At 33.9% G+C, this 19881-nt stretch overlaps 1 protein-coding gene and 1 pseudogene across 1 annotated transcript; one reads left to right on the top strand and one right to left on the bottom strand.

The window, feature by feature from the left end:
- The first annotated feature begins 1448 nt into the window (after positions 1-1448).
- On the top strand, positions 1449-8873 carry LOC132294930 (chaperone protein dnaJ 16-like). The gene is made up of 11 exons (XM_059792961.1): positions 1449-1827; positions 3969-4092; positions 4327-4409; positions 4540-4651; positions 4733-4837; positions 6741-6791; positions 7762-7851; positions 7953-8061; positions 8161-8309; positions 8391-8444; positions 8566-8873. The coding sequence occupies exons 1-11, from the start codon at positions 1706-1708 to the stop codon at positions 8785-8787; spliced, it is 1221 nt and encodes a 406-aa protein (XP_059648944.1). The 5' UTR covers positions 1449-1705; the 3' UTR covers positions 8788-8873.
- Positions 8874-9124: 251 nt separating this feature from the next.
- Positions 9125-19247, bottom strand: LOC132296206 (peroxidase 6-like; annotated as a pseudogene).
- Between the last annotated feature and the right edge of the window lie 634 nt (positions 19248-19881).

A 19881-nucleotide genomic window follows, 5' to 3' on the forward strand; every position in this document is an offset into this window, starting at 1 on the left:
ATGAAGAGGGGGAAAGTAAAAGTAAATAACAGAATTTGAAAGTGTTATTAATTTTCATAATTGTTAGTTAGATATATATTCCATAATTAATACAACTGAAAAAATTAAATAAGGATAGAAAAACGTGGAAGAAGGGGGAGGAGCCTTGGAGGGGGAAAAAAATTAAATAAGGATAGAATTATGAATTTTAATAGAAAGTGGAATGAAGAAATTTATAATAAATAAATTATTTTTGCTCACTAGTAAATTGCTATAATTTAGTTAGAGTTTAGTAAATGTGCCATACTTAGATTATTATCATCAGTGAGGATGTACACCATTCTCATTATTATATGAACCAATAATAAATGAACACTTCTTATTTTAATTATCAAATCAGATATGGTAAGAAAATAAGAATTTTAATAATATAAGGAAGTAATAATTTTATGGGCCAAGGAATAGAACGAAATATTAATAGTGGAAATAATGATTTTAGGGCCTTACTAATAAAAGAAAATAGAAATGATAAAGAGTCTAATAAAATAAAGAAATAATAATTTTATGAACTTTCTTATTTGTTGGCCCTTCAAATAATATAATGAAATAAAATTGTTAAAACATTCTAGCACTAGAATTTCCACCTAGTATATTGCCTCTCTCTCTCTCTCTTAAGAAACATTTGGTGTTGGCCTTCACTCGGTTAGAAGGCTTACTTGTAAACCCTTTTAAAGATTGTATGGGTTTTGTTTGATACTTTGATATCAATTATAGTTATTTAATTTTTTATTTTTTTATCAAATCAAAATATGAATCCCTAATTGCATCATTTGCATGACATAAATCTACACAATTTAGGAAGCACATTAAATTTGAAATTTGTAACATACTGCGTATATGATATCCATCTAAGCCAAATTATACCAAATACCCTTGAACTATCAACTTATTGCAATATAACCCCTAAACTATGAAATATACCAATCAATCCGCAAACAATCAATTATCATTTGATCACCATAAAGAACATTTAAAAGAACTTGTTCACTTTCTGATCTCCCTCTTGTCGGTGAACAAACATTTGATTCATCTTTTCATTTATTGAACTTCAAAATTTTTAATAAATTTAAGGAATTTAATTTTCATTTGATCATCGATGTTTGCTATTTAATAGCTCAAAATCATTTGACAAACAAAGCAATTGAGTCAAATGATTTTTTTTTTTAAATTATTAAATAATTTAAAAAAAAAATTGAATTAAATGTATGAAAAAGTTATGTGTCGTTTACTGACTAAGACAAAAGCAAGTATCTAATTTATTTTGACAGTTAGGGGCTTAATTGGTATATTTCATAGTTGAAGAGTGTATGCTGCAATAACCCCATAGTTTATGGGTGTTTGGTACTACTCTGTAGTATATATTTCTTAACAAATCTGCCACCCAATTTACCCTCCAAATTGTCGCCCTCTTGTTTCTCTCTCCTCTCTCTCTCTACGTATTCTCTACCTACGTCATGTCTACCAAAGCTCTAACCAGCTTCGAGGTCCCATGTAGTGATTTCTCTCCTCGTTAGGGTTTTTCGGTGCTCATAATCTCTCCAAAACATCGACTTTCCAAGAAATTTTGTACAAAATTGTGTCAAGGAGGCAGTTTTCTCCGTTGGATTCCTGAAAAATTATTTGAAATTTGAAAAATTGTGTATTTTCTAGTGTTTTGGTGAAGAAAATGCCGGCTCATCAATCGAAATCGGAGAAGCAGCTTCGGAGAGATCCATACGAGGTTCTCGGAGTCTCGCGGAGATCCACAGATCAGGAGATCAAAAGCGCTTATCGTAAAATGGCTCTCAAGTATATGTTACTACTTTCCTCTGTGTTCATCAATTTCTAATATCAAAAGCATCATTGGCGTGGTCATGTTTTTTAAAGTTTTATTTTTTTGTTTGTACTGATCTTTCTTTGTCATGTCAATTGCGAAGTCATTATATTGTTTTTGATTTTGGTAACATGTTTTTTGAATGTTAAGATTGTGACTAATTCTGATACGCTTGTATTGTTTGGTTCAGTTTTCTGAAAATAGTTTGTAAGAACTCGAAGAACAGATAAATAGTATCTTGATTTTAATTTCTCTACAAATGAAAACTGAATCAAACAAAAATTATATTGTTTTGTTTTCTTGAAGGTGTATGAATCGACTCGACTATGTTAAAGGGTTTTATTATTTTAGGTCCCAAATGATGGGAAAATGGAAATTCGAAAAGAAACTTAAGATTTGAATTTTTTTTTTTTTTTTTTTTTCTCTTAATTTTGCTTAGTACTAAAAGAGAATTTTGATGCATGGAAAAGATAAATTAGACCGTCTTTCTGATTTATAGATGTTTGCCTTTTTCTCTGCTTGTCCACGTGTCTGTTTGGATTTAAATAAGCATACATTTTTATTGGGAAATTCGGTATGAGTACATGGGCATTGGTTAACTTATTGTTGGAGTACCTGAACTTAGCTTTGACGATACTGGCTTAGATGTTTACCTGGAAGATAGTCTTGAACGTGACTGTGCATAAGAGAGGAAGTAGTAGGGCGAAGATGACTTGATAAATCGACCTAGAAGTTATCCAATCTTGTATATACTGAAGTATAAATTTTAATAGGCTAAAATGGATAAAAAAAGTACTTCATTGACTTTGCATGGTTGGACAATGTCCTCCCTGACAGAGTTAGTGTATTTGATTTTATGGTTGTCTCAGCTACTCATTGCCTTCCCTATAAGCTCACTAGTGGTAGAGTGCTTAAATTTCTTGTGTTTCTTGACTAATTGTAGTCTAACTGAGATTTTAATTGACCTTTGACATAATTATATCAAATCTCAATGAAGTATAACTGTTCCCACCACTTTAGAAATTTATAAATATTTTATAGCACCTGCAAGTAATCAAATTGGGCATAAGATGGAATAGTACGCACAATTTAAGGCACAAATTAGCACAGCGAGCTTGATTCTGAGGTGAACCAAGACTTGAGGGTTTTATGCATTTGGGTTGATATACCTTTTCCTTATTGGTGCAAAAGTTAGAAATGTACTTGGAATGTGTACACAAATCGCCCTTTTGTGCTTTAAGTTATAAATTTTTGGAGGAAGATGTTTATAGTGAGTGCCAAAGAGAGATTGGGAGAAATTATTTTTATCAAGGCCTTTAGTTTGCTCACATGACAGTGGGAGTGGGTCCTAATAAGCCAAAGTCTGAGTAGTTTCTGGTGTGGGCGTTTCCTCCTACTTAGTGGGTTAAAATCAACATTGATAAATGCTCGAAAGGAAATGCGGTCATTGCCAGGGGGTACTTTGGAAATTAGATAGCAGGGTTCTCCTATAATATTGGAGAATGGCACAATATTCTTGCCAAGCTTTGGGTGCATTACCATGGGCTCAAAATGGCCTGTGATAAGGGGTTCAGGCCTGTCATAGTTGAATCCAGTTTAGAGACTAATTATTATGGTGAAGAGGCAAGTGGCTGATTCTCAACTGCACTGGGAACTTATATGGGCAACTAAAAACTTGATTAGGTGATTGGAACTGCAAGCTCATTCACAGTTATAGACAACACAGCTACTGCCCGGATCGGATGGCTAATTCATCTGGGATGCCAAAACGGTCAGGCCTTGCATCAGAGCCCACCAGATGGATTCGAGAACCTGCTATGGTAGATACTTGAGTGTTATATCTTCTGTTCCTCCTTAGTTGTTATTTGAGCCCTGAGCCCCCTTCTAAGCTCTGTGTGTGTGTGTGTGAGAGAGAGAGAGAGAGAGAGAGAGAGGGAGAGAGAGAAATTATAATGTTCATTAACTGTAATAAGTTAAAACTCTTGTGTTTTTGAGCCCTGTCCTTTCCTAGATAGTAATTGTGCATGCTGCAATATGTTGGTTTTCATTGCATGTTCCTCTCTCTTCTCTCCGAACCAATTAATATATTAATAGTGTTTATATTTTTCGATTTCAGGTACCATCCTGATAAGAATGCAGATGACCCCAAAGCAGCTGAAATGTTTAAGGAGGTCACTTTTTCTTATAATATTTTATCTGATCCAGACAAACGGTGCCAGTATGACACCTCTGGTTTTGAGGTTAGACATTTAAGAACATACCCTATTGATTGAAAATCTTAATATTTAAGAGGGCCTCTGATGTTGTTTTCAAAGAGGCAAATTGTTCATTTGCTTAGTTTGGGAAGTGTTTCAAGATTCCTATTATTGCATTTATTCAAATTCTGTTCTGATTTAGTTTGGTCTCAGTCAGTTATGTTATGAGAGTTTGACTGAAGATTTGGTTCTAATGTGGCATCATTGTCCTTTGCACAGGCTGTTGAATCAGAAAGCCAAGAACTGGAGGTAGATCTTTCGAGTTTGGGAACTGTGAACACCATAGTTGCAGCACTTTTCAGGTAATTCCTTGTACTGTCTTTCTCATTCTTCATACTTTTATTTTTGCTATTGGATTGATTTTAACAATAATAATAAGCTCCATGCCATGAAATAATAGGTTGTTCTGTTCTTACTTTAACCTACATATAGTAAACTCGGTGTGCCAATCAAAACAATTGTTTCAGAAACTGTCTTGGAGGAGGCACTGAAAGGTACAGTAGTCATTCATCCACTCCTGCTGGGGCAACCTGTGTTTAGAAAGGTAAGGTCGTGTTATTTGCGTTTCAGCTTTTATGTTGTTAAATTTGGTATGCTCCTATTGATCTTTTGCATTATTTAACAGGTCCAAAAGCAATGCGCTCACTTCTACTCTGTAATAATTACAGAGGAAGAAGCACGAGCTGGATTTGTGTGCCGGGTGCAATCATCAGACAAAAGCAAATTCAAGGTTTGTATAAGTTATTTTTTTGTATAAGTTATTTTTATCTGTCATGTTAATTTTTAAAGTAACTGCATATAAATTGTGCAACATGATGCTCTTAAGCACGGGCACAGGAAGGAGGCTGGCAGGGGCCATAGAACTCCCCAAGCTCCATGATTCCTCTTAGTTACCTTTATATTAAATATGTGTTGGTTTTCATATTTTAAACATGGCACCTCATAATCTGTCCCTATACTAATGTGCCCATACTCCATCCCACTCTTTGATATATATTGATAAGGTGGTCTTTTAAAATTAATTGTCCCTTATCTTATCCCATATTTTATTTCCTTCCAAATTAACTGTTCATTATCTTTCCCCATATTTTCTTTCTTTATTAGTAGTTTCTTTTGTCTTCTTCTTGGTCATTTCATCTGAAAATTTCATAAATCTTTTCTAGAGAATGTTCTTCTGTGTTTTTGAGGACAAAGTTAAACCATATTGTTAATTAAACCTTTTTTTAACCAAATGATAACTTTGTAGCTGATTATTTGTCTGCTTTCAAGTTGAAAAAATTACATTCAATTTCCATAACATTTAATAGATTTAAAAATGCACAATATATTGAAGTTAAATTTAAGCAAAACGAGTTTTGGCTGTAAAAGAGAATTTCTGGGAAAATATAACGACCACTTTTAGAATTATATTAGTCTAGAAAATAAATGAAAAGATATTCAAAGTTCCATCTGAAAAAACGAAGAACTATAATCAACTATAAAAAGATAAGTTATTTAAATTTGGCCTGCAAATATTTAATTCAAAGAAGTTTAAACTTGTTAGAAAAATTGGTTGTCAGATTACAAAGGAAAAAAAATATCATTTTCTCAAGACGAAGCGTCATTCTCATTAAAAATCTAGCTCTGTCCTGCTCTTAAGTTCTCTGTCTAATCATGTGAAGCTTGGGTTAAGTTCATTATGTAAATTTTTTGTTTCATACTTCTAAAACTTCAAATTAGAGTTATTTATTGGCATTCTGAATTTTATTATTTTCCATGATTTTAAAAAATACAGAAATAATATAATAAAGTTGTTTTTATCTTTAAATTTCTGGACTACAAAGGTATAAATATGACTGATTCTACTTATCAAGAATCAGTCATATTTATCAGGAAAACTACATAATCTCTACACACAAAACTTATACATCTGGTGATAAATCATTTTAAGCTCATGCAGTCATTTAGATAGTATGAACTCTATTCTCAATTATTTTCTGAAATCTTGTAGGATTGAATTGAAGAAGGTAGTATTATTGACCCCCTTTTGATGATTTAATAGTTCTGTGACTTGTATCTAAAATGTCAGGTCTGCTCTAGTGTCTCACACTTAAATATGGGTCAAGTTCTTGGCTGTGTTAGTGTGATGGATGTTGTGCCTCAAAAGTTTGCAAAAAGTGTACCTGTTGGTCATTCTCTGAGCTTGTAGAACAGTCACTATGTGGCCTGATACATATGAAGTTTGCTTTTTATTATTTAACGAGGAACTAGAACTTAGGCCTCCTATTTTCTCGAGTATTCTTAGTTTTACCTTCTATTTCAAATAGAGCTTTTGTGTTTTGGCTGCCATACTTGAAGGCCTTACACAAACTACAAACGTTTAACTTTCACTTGAGTTGATCTGACTGCATTCTTTTTCTACAGATTTTCTCTTTTGTTGATAGCTTTATATTCCTCATTTTGTTTGAAGCCCTTAAAATTTCAAGTTCCGAACAGCTGTTTTTCTTATATGCTGATGCAAAATATACATAAAAAAAAATAGTAAAAAAAAATTTGGCAGTCAGTTGAATATATATAGTTTGAAGATATTTACTTAAAAATATCCTAACACACCAGCATCAATGGTTTTACTAATCGGCTTGGGGTTTTTGCAGCTATTGTATTTTGATCAAAATGCAAATGGTGGATTAGACCTTGCACTGCAGGTACCAAGTGTTCTCCTTTTGTCAGTTGTGAGTTTTTGTTAGGAGGAATTTGTTGATGTAATTTAGAACAGTCTACTTCCATTTTTTAGGATCACAGAATTATAAATGTAGAACCACAATAGATACTATGGAAATGAATAACTACTGCAGTTGTTTTCGCTTATCTAACATGCATCTATCTTAATCTTGACTATATGACATGCAAAAGGAGTTTTGAAATCCATTTGGTTCTTTTGAAAGCTTTTCTGAATACTTTACTTTTGTTTCTTTGGAAACAGAGTATGAAAGCTCCTTTGCAACTGTCAGAGAGGTTCTCGGAAAATCAGAAAGGAGCCTGTATGATATTTATCAAACTTAATCAGCTATAAACTCATATGACTGAAATGAATGACTGAATTATCAAACTCAATCTGCTTTCAGCATGAAGAAGATTTCGAAAATATAAAATAATGCTCAGTGTACCTGAACCATAAGCCTTAACTTCCCTAAATGTAGTTCCTGCTAGATTGGGAAACCCACTTCTACTACCACTTCAACCCAAAATTCCACCAATTTACTTGAGAAATTTTGCAGCGTAGCAATTCTCAGGTATTATTATAGGTCTATTGTGTTTGTAGTGTTACAAAGAGTGGATTGGGGGAGATCTTCTAACCAAATTTTTTTTTTTTTAGTATGGTTGGGTCACTATTTTAATTATTATTTTTTAATTAAGAAGGGACTTGAGTGAACCACTTTTTGTTCTTTTTTCCTCCCTTATTGAACTTAGATGTAATTTTGGTTGGGTGAATTGAAAAATGGAGATTTTTCAAGGTGCTTAACAAAATTGCATTCCAATATACATTTTTCTTCATATTTGTGTGTGCAAGTCCTTTGCACCTTAGAATTTTCTCATGATTTCCGTTTTGCAAAGTGCACATACCACTTCATTACAGCGGTTTGAGTAACTTGTATTCCACTTGTTTTGGTGTAGGAGGATAGTGCAAAAACTGGGAAGGTCACATCTGCTGGGATGTATTTTCTTGGTTTCCCTGTTTATCACTTTACCCAACCAATTAATTCTGTGAGTTGATGATTATTGGTAATAAATGTTAAGGCAACTCTTATTTTTAAACTAATTCTTATTTATCATTTTTCTCTGGATTCTTGGTATTTTGGCTCCAGATGGCAGCAGCAAATAATCCAGACACAGCCTTCTTTAAAAGCCTGGACGGGTTCCAGCCATGTGAAATAACTAAACTACAATCTGGGATCCATGTGTTTGCTGTTTATGGTATTTCTTTGAGTTATCTCCTGTCTGGCTTCCTTGTATCATTTCGTTGATTCTGCAATTTGAACTAGCTGGCTGGTGATGTTCTGACCCATTTCTCAGGTGACAACTTTTTTAACAGCGTAAGTTACACCATAGAAGCTCTTTGTGCTGCACCTTTTACTGAAGCAAGGGAGAATCTTAGAGCTGTGGAAGCTGAGATTTTATCCAAAAGGGTTGAAATCTCAAAGTTTGAAACCGAGTACAGAGAGGTTTGAGCTTCAACATCAGCAGTATGATTCACCTTTATGATTCTCAAAGTTTTTCTTATTTATATGTGGTATGTTTAACAGGTATTAGCACAGTTCACAGAGATGACCAGTAGATATGCACAAGAAAAACAAGCGGTCAGTTGAACGCTTGAAAACTCAGACTAACTTCATCTGGGTGATAATGTTAGAGTGCATCGTTATTTGTTGAAACACACTGAAACCATGCTTGACTCTTGTTCTATTTCTTTTTGTGCAGATTGATGAGATGCTTATGCAGCGGAATGAAATTCTTGGCTCTTATACAATTGCTCAACTAATGAAGCGGAGTAACAGTAGAAGCAAGATTAGTAGTGCATCCAAGGAGGAAAAAGAAGATGTCCAAGTAAGAGATGAAAATTCCTCTAGGGATAGGCATAGGCCAAAGAAGAAGAAATGGTACGATATTCATTTGAATATGGACAAGAGGATGCATTGCTAAGAGAGTGAAAATTATGACACCTTTTCTTTTTGGGGGGCAAAATAGACACGACCTTGTTTAGCCAACACTTTTTTTTTTTTTTTTTTTTTTATTCTTTGCTTACAGTAGGTTTATTATAACTGAAAAGCCTGGGGAAGCTTAAACTAGGTAAAGTTGGGTTGATGATTCTACTTTTCACACTCGCAAGATTGCAGCAGTACTTTTAAACCATGCAAGCAAAAGTTGTGAGATGGACGTGATTCCTGCACCATGCTGTACACTTGGACATGGTTGAATACTGGTTCTGCTTATAGGGCATCTATAATGTAAAGTATTGCCTCACATTGCCATTTTATTTTTACTTTTCAAACTTACCCGGTGTCATGGGGTCGCTAAATGCCGATATGGATGAGTCTTTTGTGTAATTAGCACATAATTTACGTAATGCTTCTGCATATTTAGGGTTCATTTATGGATCATATTGTGAAGTCTTGCTGAAGTTGAAGATTCTGTCGCTGAACTGCGAAGAGTGAGAGAAGCCATTTGTGCACCAACTAGTGCCACCAGGTCCTGTGTTGTGAACCCTTTGGAAGAAAACATAGATAGGATTTGTGTCATTGACATGTTAGGCCTGGCAATATTGCCTTCAACTGCAGAGGCTCTGGAGACAAAGCCATCTTTCCGGCCTAGACGGACTTTGTAGTAGGGACCACCGACCATGGTGACGAGGACACGAGCCGCGACAGTGAGGATATCGGCGCACGAGACAATGTCGGGGCACTGGAGCTCGAGGGAGGTTTTCGCACGCATAGCAAATTCCTGTTTGGATTAAAGTGACATATGTTCCTGACGTTTATGAAATATTTATATTTTATACAATTGGTGAATTCAATGTATTATATTTCGATTCATTATAGAATTGATAGTGTCCATTTGATTACAAGAGATATTTATATATATGTTTGTGATGGCAATCAATACATGATATATAAATAGTAATCATAAATGGTTCATAGTCGGTAATTATGGATGGACTCATAATTAATTAAGATTTGAACTAGATCCGCGTTAGGTTGAGATATATTGCGAGAGCCGTCGTATGCAATTGCTCCCTATCACCGTCATGGCATTTGACTCTTAAGTATGAGAAAATTATAGACTCTTTTATTAATTAATAATTACTTTGATTTGTTCGGCGGATTCTTCGGGATCCTTAGACCGACACTTTGGATAGTTATGTAATTAATAGTTAGAGGGTTGTATCTTCAATATTTGCATCATTGCTACTTGTATTTATTTTGTATTGATTATGGTTGATCACAAAGTAAATTCGAAGGCCTTCGTGTATTTTTAGACAAAAATGATTTATTATATATTTATTTATTTAAATTATTATTTTTGTCAAACAAATGTTTTATTGTGATCGAGCCAGAAATAATCAAAGGTACCAAAATAAATATATTAATTAAGTAGTCGGATTGATGGCTTTATTTATCCGATAACTAATTATGCATAGAGGGGTCAAAGTGCAATATTGACTTAGAGGTTATTTATTATTTAATTGGAGTTCAATTAATTTCTTTTAGTGGAGTAGAAATTAATTTATGAATTAATTGAATTGGGTCCATGGACCGGGCCAATTATTAATTCATTGTAGCCAATAAAATAATAGGCCCAATGGATTCTCACTCATAGCCCAACTTGATATTGGAATCATATTAGATTTGAGACATGTGAATTAGAGATTGAGAAGGATTAGTTGTTTCCTTTTCTTTACCTTTATGTTGCCTATAAATATACATGATCTATGTATATTTTAGATGTGATTTTTAGTAGAAGGAAAAATGAATATATTTTCTCTCTCTAGAAAATTAGGGTTTATGTTCTCATCTAATGGAGGCTCCCACAAGCCTAGTTTTCCAAGGTTATTCATGGAGGCATATGAGTGATTCTTAAAGGCAAAACAATTACCAAGAAGATGGAGATCCAAGAAGAATGCATCTTGCTAAGGAATCTACAATAAGTGAGAACATTCACTTTAGAGGAGAGATCTAAGGTTTACTCAAACCTTGATGTAAGTATTCAATCTTTTAATTGAATGATACATCATGTTTTATTTTTGCATAAAACTTGTCTCTATGTAATGAATCAAGATCTATGAATTTAAATCCCTCGAAAAGTTTTTAAAACTAGCACGTTTCCTAACAGTGGTATCAGAGCATGGTTTAATTCATTACTAGAGATCATGATTTTATGAAAATTCATCATTCATGGATCCAATTTTGATATGCATATATTTATTTATTGATGTATGTTGATGTATGAATTAATATATTGATATATATTGATACATGATGATGTATGTATAATTGTGAATGGATGATGATATGTGTTTTGGGCCATGGATGAAGCTTATAGGAATATTGAATGTAATTTTATCTTTGGATGAATGTAATTAAGGCTTTGATTTAGCCGTTTGAAAGTTCAATGATGTAATTTTATTTTTTCCATTGTATTTCAAATTGTAAATATTTTTAAAGCCATGTAATCTTCGTCAAAGGATGCTATGAAGCTTCAAGAACATCCAAGAGGGTTAAATTAGGCTTCAGGAATTTTCTGGGATTTTTTAGAAATTTTTCGAAATTTTTCTGGAATTTTTTAAGGCCTAATTTAATTTCTGGAATTTTTCGGCGATTTTCCGGCGACCGGAGAGTTGTCGGCGGCAAGGTTTTGGCCGGAGATCAAGAAGGATTGATGGGAAATAATCCCATGTGACGCGGCTAATGATAGACCATCGCGCATTACTTAGAGCATATAAATGTTAAAAGCTGAATCCATTGGCCATTTAAATTACTTCTGTCTGTTATTTATTTATTTAATTGATGCATGGAATAATTAATTGTTTATTATTATTATTCATGCATTGGATCCATGATATTTAATTAAATGACTTGATTTATATTAATTAAATTATGAAAATTAATTGGATTTGATTACTAATTAATTTGTGAGCACTTATTGGGAAACGAAAAATTATTTTTGTAAATTATTTTTAAAGTGTGCTTCAAATTAAATATTAATGAATCATTTAAAGTCCAAATATTTTCTAAATTTAATTGGATTAAAATCAAGACGTTTAGCATGCATCATATCATGTATTTGAATAAAATGAAAACCCTAATTATGAATGATTAAAAAAATTGAGTGTGAGCGGGGATTTTTATACATTGCCCCATGGCCTTCGTTATTAATACCATTGTAATTAGATCTTCAAAAATAAGGCCCCACGCATGATTTGAAGAGTCTTAATATTACAAGAATGGTTGTCTCATGAAAATAAAAATATTAAATGTTCATTGTAATTAGATCTTTAAAAATAAGGCCCTACACATGATTTAAAGATTCTAGATTATAATGACAACATATTTAATGTTTTATTTTTCGTTAGAGCTTTAATAACGTTATACACTCAATCTAAAATCAATAGTGTTAGCTCCCCAACGGAGTGGTCTACACTAGGTGATTTTAGAAAGGCTAAACATAATCGGGAATCATTTCATATAGATAGACAAGACATTGTCTTAAGAAATATGGAGATGATGTGATTTGCCCGCCAATAACAATAATGAACTTCGCCAACCGAATAAGTCATTGGTGTATTGGTTATCCGATTTTTCATGCAGTGGTTAAGGGACCCACATATTATTTTAATGGAAGTGCTCACCTAATAGCAAATGAATCTCTACAATAGTAATAATGAACTCCTCCAACAGGATAAGTTATTGACATATTGATTGGTTGATTTATTATGCTACAGAGTTGAGGGACCCACATTAATTAAAAGGGATTGTTCACCAATAATGATAATGATCTCTTGTTCGATTGAGATTTATTATATTATGTGGTAAACAAACTCATTTTAATTTTAAATATGCATGACAGTATTAATAATTCACCTTGCATATTGTATGAATGCATTTATATTCAGACTAATTATGTCTAATCCATTTTATCTGCTTGCTAATTTCAATGTATGTGGACTTCATTTATAATGACTAGAAAAGGAATTTAGATATTTTATTCACAACGTGGTGGTACAAATGTATTTACTACTCCTAAAACCTAATCCTTTTACTTTAAGATACCCAAGAGAACATTAATGCTTTGAATAAGTGAAATAAGACAAATGAGATGAATTGGTGCAATATTCTAGAGTTTACCTCGAATACGCTCCAAAGCTAACATTTACATTATTTTATTTTCTTCAGGTATCATGTTAAATGTCAATAAGATGTTTTGGTGATATTAGATAGAGAATATGCTAAAGTACTATATCAGACTTGAATAGCATCAAGATAGCCTAAGGAACTCCAGTATGAAATCAAATTTTGGAAAATGATTGTTTATTATTTAAAATTAGCTGGAGATTAATAGGGCTGACTTGGGTGGTAAGTTTCAAGTTGACATGATTATTGCCTTGTTACCAAACTTGTTCGACTCTGTTAGAGTGAACTAAATAAGGAATCAGTTTGAGTTCACACTCGCTGATATTCTTATAGAATTGGTAACAGATGAAGGGATAATCAAGAGTTTGGGCGTTCCTATCAATCTAACCTAGTCTATACCATCTTCTTCTAGGCCCAAGTGGACGAGCAAAGCAAAGAAGAAGGATGATAATAGGACTAGGTAAGCACAAAACATAGGTATCTAAAAGGTTAAAGGGAATAAGGCAGTGTATGTTGAGGGCGAATGAAACTGTTTCTTTTGCCGTTAACTAAAACACTATAGGACGAACTGTCAAAGCAATGACGTGGCATAGGAAAATATATATTTAATCATTGAGCTATGTTATGTGGTTGCATCTATTAATTCCTGATGGATAGATTCTGGAGTCACTAAACATGTTTGCAATTCATCGTAAGGATTTCAGGAATCCAAAAGCCTTGATGATATGGATATATATTTATCTTTTGACCTGATGCCAAGGTTGTAGTTAGGTCAGTGGGAGTATTACATCTGAAATTAGAGAGTATAAGGATATTAGTATTAGAGAACTATCTTTATGCACAGAAGTTAGACGCAATCTAATTTTTGTTTCACTTGTGGTTTATAAAAACTGTGTTGTTATTTTGTAAAACTGGTTTTATAAAATTGAATAGATATGCTATTGCTTCTGGTGCATTGAAAGATGGTTAATATACTATAATCACAAACTCTTAAGATTTGCAAGATGTAAAAACTAATGTTGCATCTTCTAGATTGAATGTTAAGAGAAAAATTGTTATTTCTGACTCATTGTATTTTTAATGTCTATTTTTGGGTTGTTATCAATCAAAATAAGATTAAAAAATTGGTCAATGAAGGTTAATTACCTAGTGAGGCAGGGAAGCCTAAACCAAACTTGTGAACCCTGTTTTGAAGGATAGATAACTTTTAGGGCTTAATCAGCCAGATGAAATAGACATAAAGGACAATTAGAGTCGGTACACACTGACACGTGTGGTCTTATGAACATCCAAGCAAGATTACTCACGTTTTGGATAAGTTTATCTGATGCAACACAAGTCTTAAACTCTTGGTATATTCTGAGAAGGTTAAGACTGATGTAGAGCACATATTAGGTAAACTTATCAAGACACTTCGATCTGATCGAGGATATGAGTATTTCTTGGGATAGTACAAAGACTATATGGTCAATGAGGGTATTATGTACCAGTTTTCCGTAATTGACGCTAAATGCATTTAGGTGTCAAATAGGAATAACAGAATTCCACTTAACATGGTTAGATCTATGATCAGTTATGCCACATTATCTCTTTCATTTAAGAGTTTAGCGTTAATGACATCGATGCGCATTATGAACTGCATTCCATCTTAGTCTGTCTCAAGGATACCGTTGAGCTGTGTTTTTGACTAAATCTTAGTTTGAATCACATGCACGTATGTGGTAGTTTTGCACATGTGCGTTTGATATGGACAAGTAAGTTGGAAGCAAATCATAGGCATGCTAGATTTGATAGCTACTCTTAAGTCACTAGGATGGATTATTTTATGATCTCAATGATAAAAGTTGATTATTTACACTCACTGTTTATCTATAGGAGGATCATATTATGAATTACATACCTAGTAGCATAATGTTAGAGAATATGGTATGAGTATCAGATGTACCACATTTGAACACACTTATTATAGAGATTGAGAATAATAAATGAATTCTCTATTGATGCGTCAGCATCATCTTGTACACAGATTCCTGCATCGGTACATTAATGTAGTGGGAGGATTATCATCCAATCCAACAGAATCATGTTTTTAAGTGAGACCATTATGGATATCCCTGTTAAACATGAGTTGGACCCAGTAAGCTACACGGAAGCGTGAACCGATATGGATACAGATTGTTTTGGCGAGTTACTATAAAATCAGAGTTGGAATCTATGTATTCTAATAAATTCTGGGATCTTGTAGAACTTTCTAGTAGGGTGATTCTTATGGAAGGCAAGTTAATCTACAAAAAGATACCAGAAGATTTTTTTGTGAATAAATCATGAGTGTACAAGGGAATGTCATTATTTTTCTGATTCTATATTTATATATGACATCCTACTCATTTAGAATGATGTGGAAGTTTTGTCATCGATAAAGAGGTAGTTGTTCAATTACTTTTAAATGAAGAATTTTCAAGATGTAAGCTATATTCCTAGGATCAAGCTTTTGCAAGATCAGGTTAAAAGGAAAATAGGCTTATCTTAATAATCCTACATTGGAAAAGTTTTTATCAGGTTTGGTGTGCATAACTCAAAGAATGAGTTCTTGCTTTATTGATATGGATTGCTCTCTCTAGTAAGTAGTTTTTCAAGACTATCAAAGGAGATTGAGCAAATGAGACTGGAACAATATGCTTCGGCATATGAGAGTCTCATATATGCCATGGTCTATACCAAACAGGACATCCGCTACATAATAGGGATAGTTAGTAAAGATCAGTCCAATACTGGACTTGACAACTAGTCTGTTGTGAAAAATATCATTAAGTATCTAAGGAGAATTAATGATATCATACTCATTTATGGATGTGATGATATGGTCCTAGTCAGGTATGCTAGTTCTGATTTTCAATCAAAAGTAGATACTATGAGATTCATGACTTAGTGTATGTTCACTTAATGGAAGAGAAATCAGTTGGTAGATTGTTAAGCAGATTTCAACTGCTGACTCAAACCTGCAGGTGGAATATATTGCAGCCTTAAAGGCGGCAAAAGAAGCCTATTGGTTTGATCTCACTGATTTAGAGGTTGTGGAGCATACTAGCCTGCCTATCGAGCTATATTGCGAAAATAGTGCAGAAGTAGTTCAAACCAATGACCCAATGTTCCATAGATGAACAAAATACACTGATAGGAAGTATCATGTTCTACATGATATTGTCCAACAAGAAAATGTACTTGTGGCTAGAACATTGCATTGGAACACAACTTTGTTGATCCATTAACAAAGGTGTCGTCGATCAATAGTTTTGATCAACACCTGGATAACATTGGAGTTAGATGCAATTTGAATTGGCTATGAGGAAAATGTACTTGTGGCTAGAACATTGCATTGGAACACACTTTGTTAATCCATTATCAAAGGTGTTATTGATCAATAATTTTGATCATCATCTGGATAACATTGGAGTTAGGTGCAATTTGAATTGGCTATGAGGGCAAGTGGGAGCTGTTGGGATTTATATGCCCTGGCATAGCAAATTCCTGTTTGGATTAAAGTGACATATGTTCCTGACGTTTATGAAATATTTATGTTTTATACAATTGGTGAATTCAATGTATTATATTTCGATTCATTATAGAATTGATAGTATCCATTTAATTACAAGAGATATTTATATATATGTTTGTAATGGCAATCAATGCATGATATATAAATAGTAATCATAAATGGTTCATAGTCGGTAATTATGGATAGACTCATAATTAATTAAGATTTGAACTAGATCCGCGTTAGGTTGAGATATATTGCGAGAGCCGTCGTATGCAATTGCTCCCTATCACCGTCATGGCATTTGACTCTTAAGTATGAGAAAATTATAGACTCTTTTATTAATTAATAATTACTTTGATATGTTCGGCGGATTCTTCGGGATCCTTAGACCGACACTTTGGGTAGTTATGTAATTAATAGTTAAAGGGTTATATTTTCAATATTTGCATCATTGCTACTTGTATTTATTTTGTATTGATTATGGTTGATCACAAAGTAAATTCGAAGGCCTTCGTGTATTTTTAGACAAAATGATTTATTATATATTTATTTATTTAAATTATTATTTTTGTCAAACAAATATTTTATTGTGATCGAGTCAAAAATAATCAAAGGTACCAAAATAAATATATTAATTAAGTAGTCGGATTGATGGCTTTATTTATCCGATAACTAATTATGCATAGAGGGGTCAAAGTGCAATATTGACTTAGATGTTATTTATTATTTAATTGGAGTTCAATTAATTTCTTTTAGTGGAGTAGAAATTAATTTATGAATTAATTGAATTGGGTCCATGGACCGGGCCAATTATTAATTCATTGTAGCCAATAAAATAATAGGCCCAATGGATTCTCACTCATAGCCCAACTTGATATTGGAATCATATTAGATTTGAGACATGTGAATTAGAGATTGAGAAAGATTAGTTGTTTCCTTTTCTTTACCTTTATGTTGCCTATAAATATACATGATCTATGTATATTTTAGATGTGATTTTTAGTAGAAGGAAAAATGAATATATTTTCTCTCTCTAGAAAATTAGGGTTTATGTTCTCATCTAATGGAGGCTCCCACAAGCCTAGTTTTCCAAGGTTATTCATGGAGGCATATGAGTGATTCCTAAAGGTAAAACAATTACCAAGAAGATGGGATCCAAGAAGAATGCATCTTGCTAAGGAATCTACAATAAGTGAGAACATTCACTTTAGAGGAGAGATCTAAGGTTTACTCAAACCTTGATGTAAGTATTCAATCTTTTAATTGAATGATACATCATGTTTTATTTTTGCATAAAACTTGTCTCTATGTAATGAATCAAGATCTATGAATTTAAATCTCTCGAAAAGTTTTTAAAACTAGCACGTTTCCTAACAATTGACATGTTAGGCCTGGCAATATTGCTTTCAACTGCAGAGGCTCTGGAGACAAAGCCATCTTTCCGGCCTAGACGGACTTTGTAGTAGGGACCACCGACCATGGTGACGAGGACACAAGCCGCGACAGTGAGGATATCGGCGCACGAGACAATGTCGGGGCGCTGGAGCTCGAGGGAGGTTTTCGCACGCATGACAACGTTTAAGCCGTCGCTGGGGAGAGAGCCGTCGATGTCGGAGTCTCGCTCGCCCGTGTTGAAGGCATTGGTGGTAACGAGGACGGATGCGCCTCATCCTTCGAGCACGCAGTCATGGAAGAAGACGCGGAGGTTGGCCGCCGCGGCGAGTTGCTCCACAATTTGGTGATGACCTGCTCCACAATCTGGTGGAATGTGGGCATTTCTTGTTGTGGTAAGGGTTGCAAGTTGGGCGGTCCCAACCCAATCTCAACCCGAAGTTGGGTTGGGTTAGGCCAGCCCCATGTCTTAAAAAACTACGTTCTGTCAAAACCCAAACCAGAATATTTTCGGGTCGAAGGGGCTGACCCGTTCAACCCCTCTGTTTGTTTGTTTTTTTGTTTTTTTTTTTTTGTTCTCTTTCCCCTCTCTTTCTTCTCTCTCTCTATCTCCCCTTTTCTTTTTCCCTTCATTTTTTCTTCTTACAGGCAAAGGAGAGAGAAAGAAGAAGAGAGAGGATCCGCCTCTGCATCATCGGTAGCGGTCATCTATGCCGCTCGCGCCAAGCTCAAGCCCATCCTCTTTGAGGGCTTTATGGCAGGGCCGAGGGAAAAACATGGGTGTTTATCAGCAACGAAAATTCCAGTCTTGTACCTCGTGCGGGCGACGGTGTGATGCCGAGCTCAAGCCCATCCTCTTTGGTTTCGCTCTCTCTCCTCCTTCGCCTGTAAGAAGAAAAAATTGAAGGGAAAAAGAAATGAAGAGAGAGAAAGAGAAAGAAGAGAGAGGAGAGAGAAGGGAGACAATTATTATTATTATTATTATTAGGGTTAAGTGTAAAAAATTTTTTCTTACTATATACAAAATGTGCAAATGGATCCTGTCGTTCGAAAAACACCCCTACATTTTTCATTTTGAGCACTGCCATATTCATCTTCAGACTTGAATCTTCAAAATTTCTCCACACCATTCTCTCCGGCTAGAAATTCCGGTGAACCACCACCACCACAACAATGGTTACTAATTTTACATAGCTGAAATATTAGTAATTTAATCACAATTATTACACACATATAACTAATTTTATATTTTATATACATCTTATATTACACAATTTACATTGTGTGTCTTCATCTCCCTTAACTGGAGTACCACCCCTCTCCATAGTCCCCTCTTTCTCCAAATCAAGACCACCACTCTCTCTCTCTCCAAATCAAGTACTATGTAAAATAAACCACATATACAAAACAAAAAATGAGTAAACTGAATACAAACACAAATTGAGTCTCAATTTCAGACCTACAACGAACGACGCTACCACCGCCTGCACGATAGGCGAACTAAGTTCCTATCAATGGATCGGATTCGGATCGGATCGATCAAATCCATATCCTATTTGTTAAGCAAACGGATTATTGGATTCGGATCACTAACGGGTTCTTGGACTAAATGTCCCAATCCATATCCTATTTAGTTCGGACTCGGATCAGATTTGAAATTGGATTAAATTAATATTTACTAATATATATAATTATAAAGAGTATGATTTTATTAGTATGTGTACTAAAAGATTTATTAGCATGTGGATGAGAACACCACAATATTTATATATAACATTATTATTATTTTGGATTTTTGGGTTACCTCTAATACAATTATAATAGGAGTATTGATATATATATATATATGTGTAAAATTATTTATATATATAATTTCAATCGGATCGAATCGGATTTTTATCAGATCGGATCAGTATAATCCATATCCGATTTGTTAAGCTAACGGATTATCGGATTCGG

Source organism: Cornus florida, unplaced genomic scaffold, assembly GCF_030987335.1.
Source record: "Cornus florida cultivar Cherokee Brave unplaced genomic scaffold, ASM3098733v1 CherokeeBrave_3.0.0_Hap2_Chr02, whole genome shotgun sequence".
NCBI lineage: Eukaryota > Viridiplantae > Streptophyta > Magnoliopsida > Cornales > Cornaceae > Cornus > Cornus florida.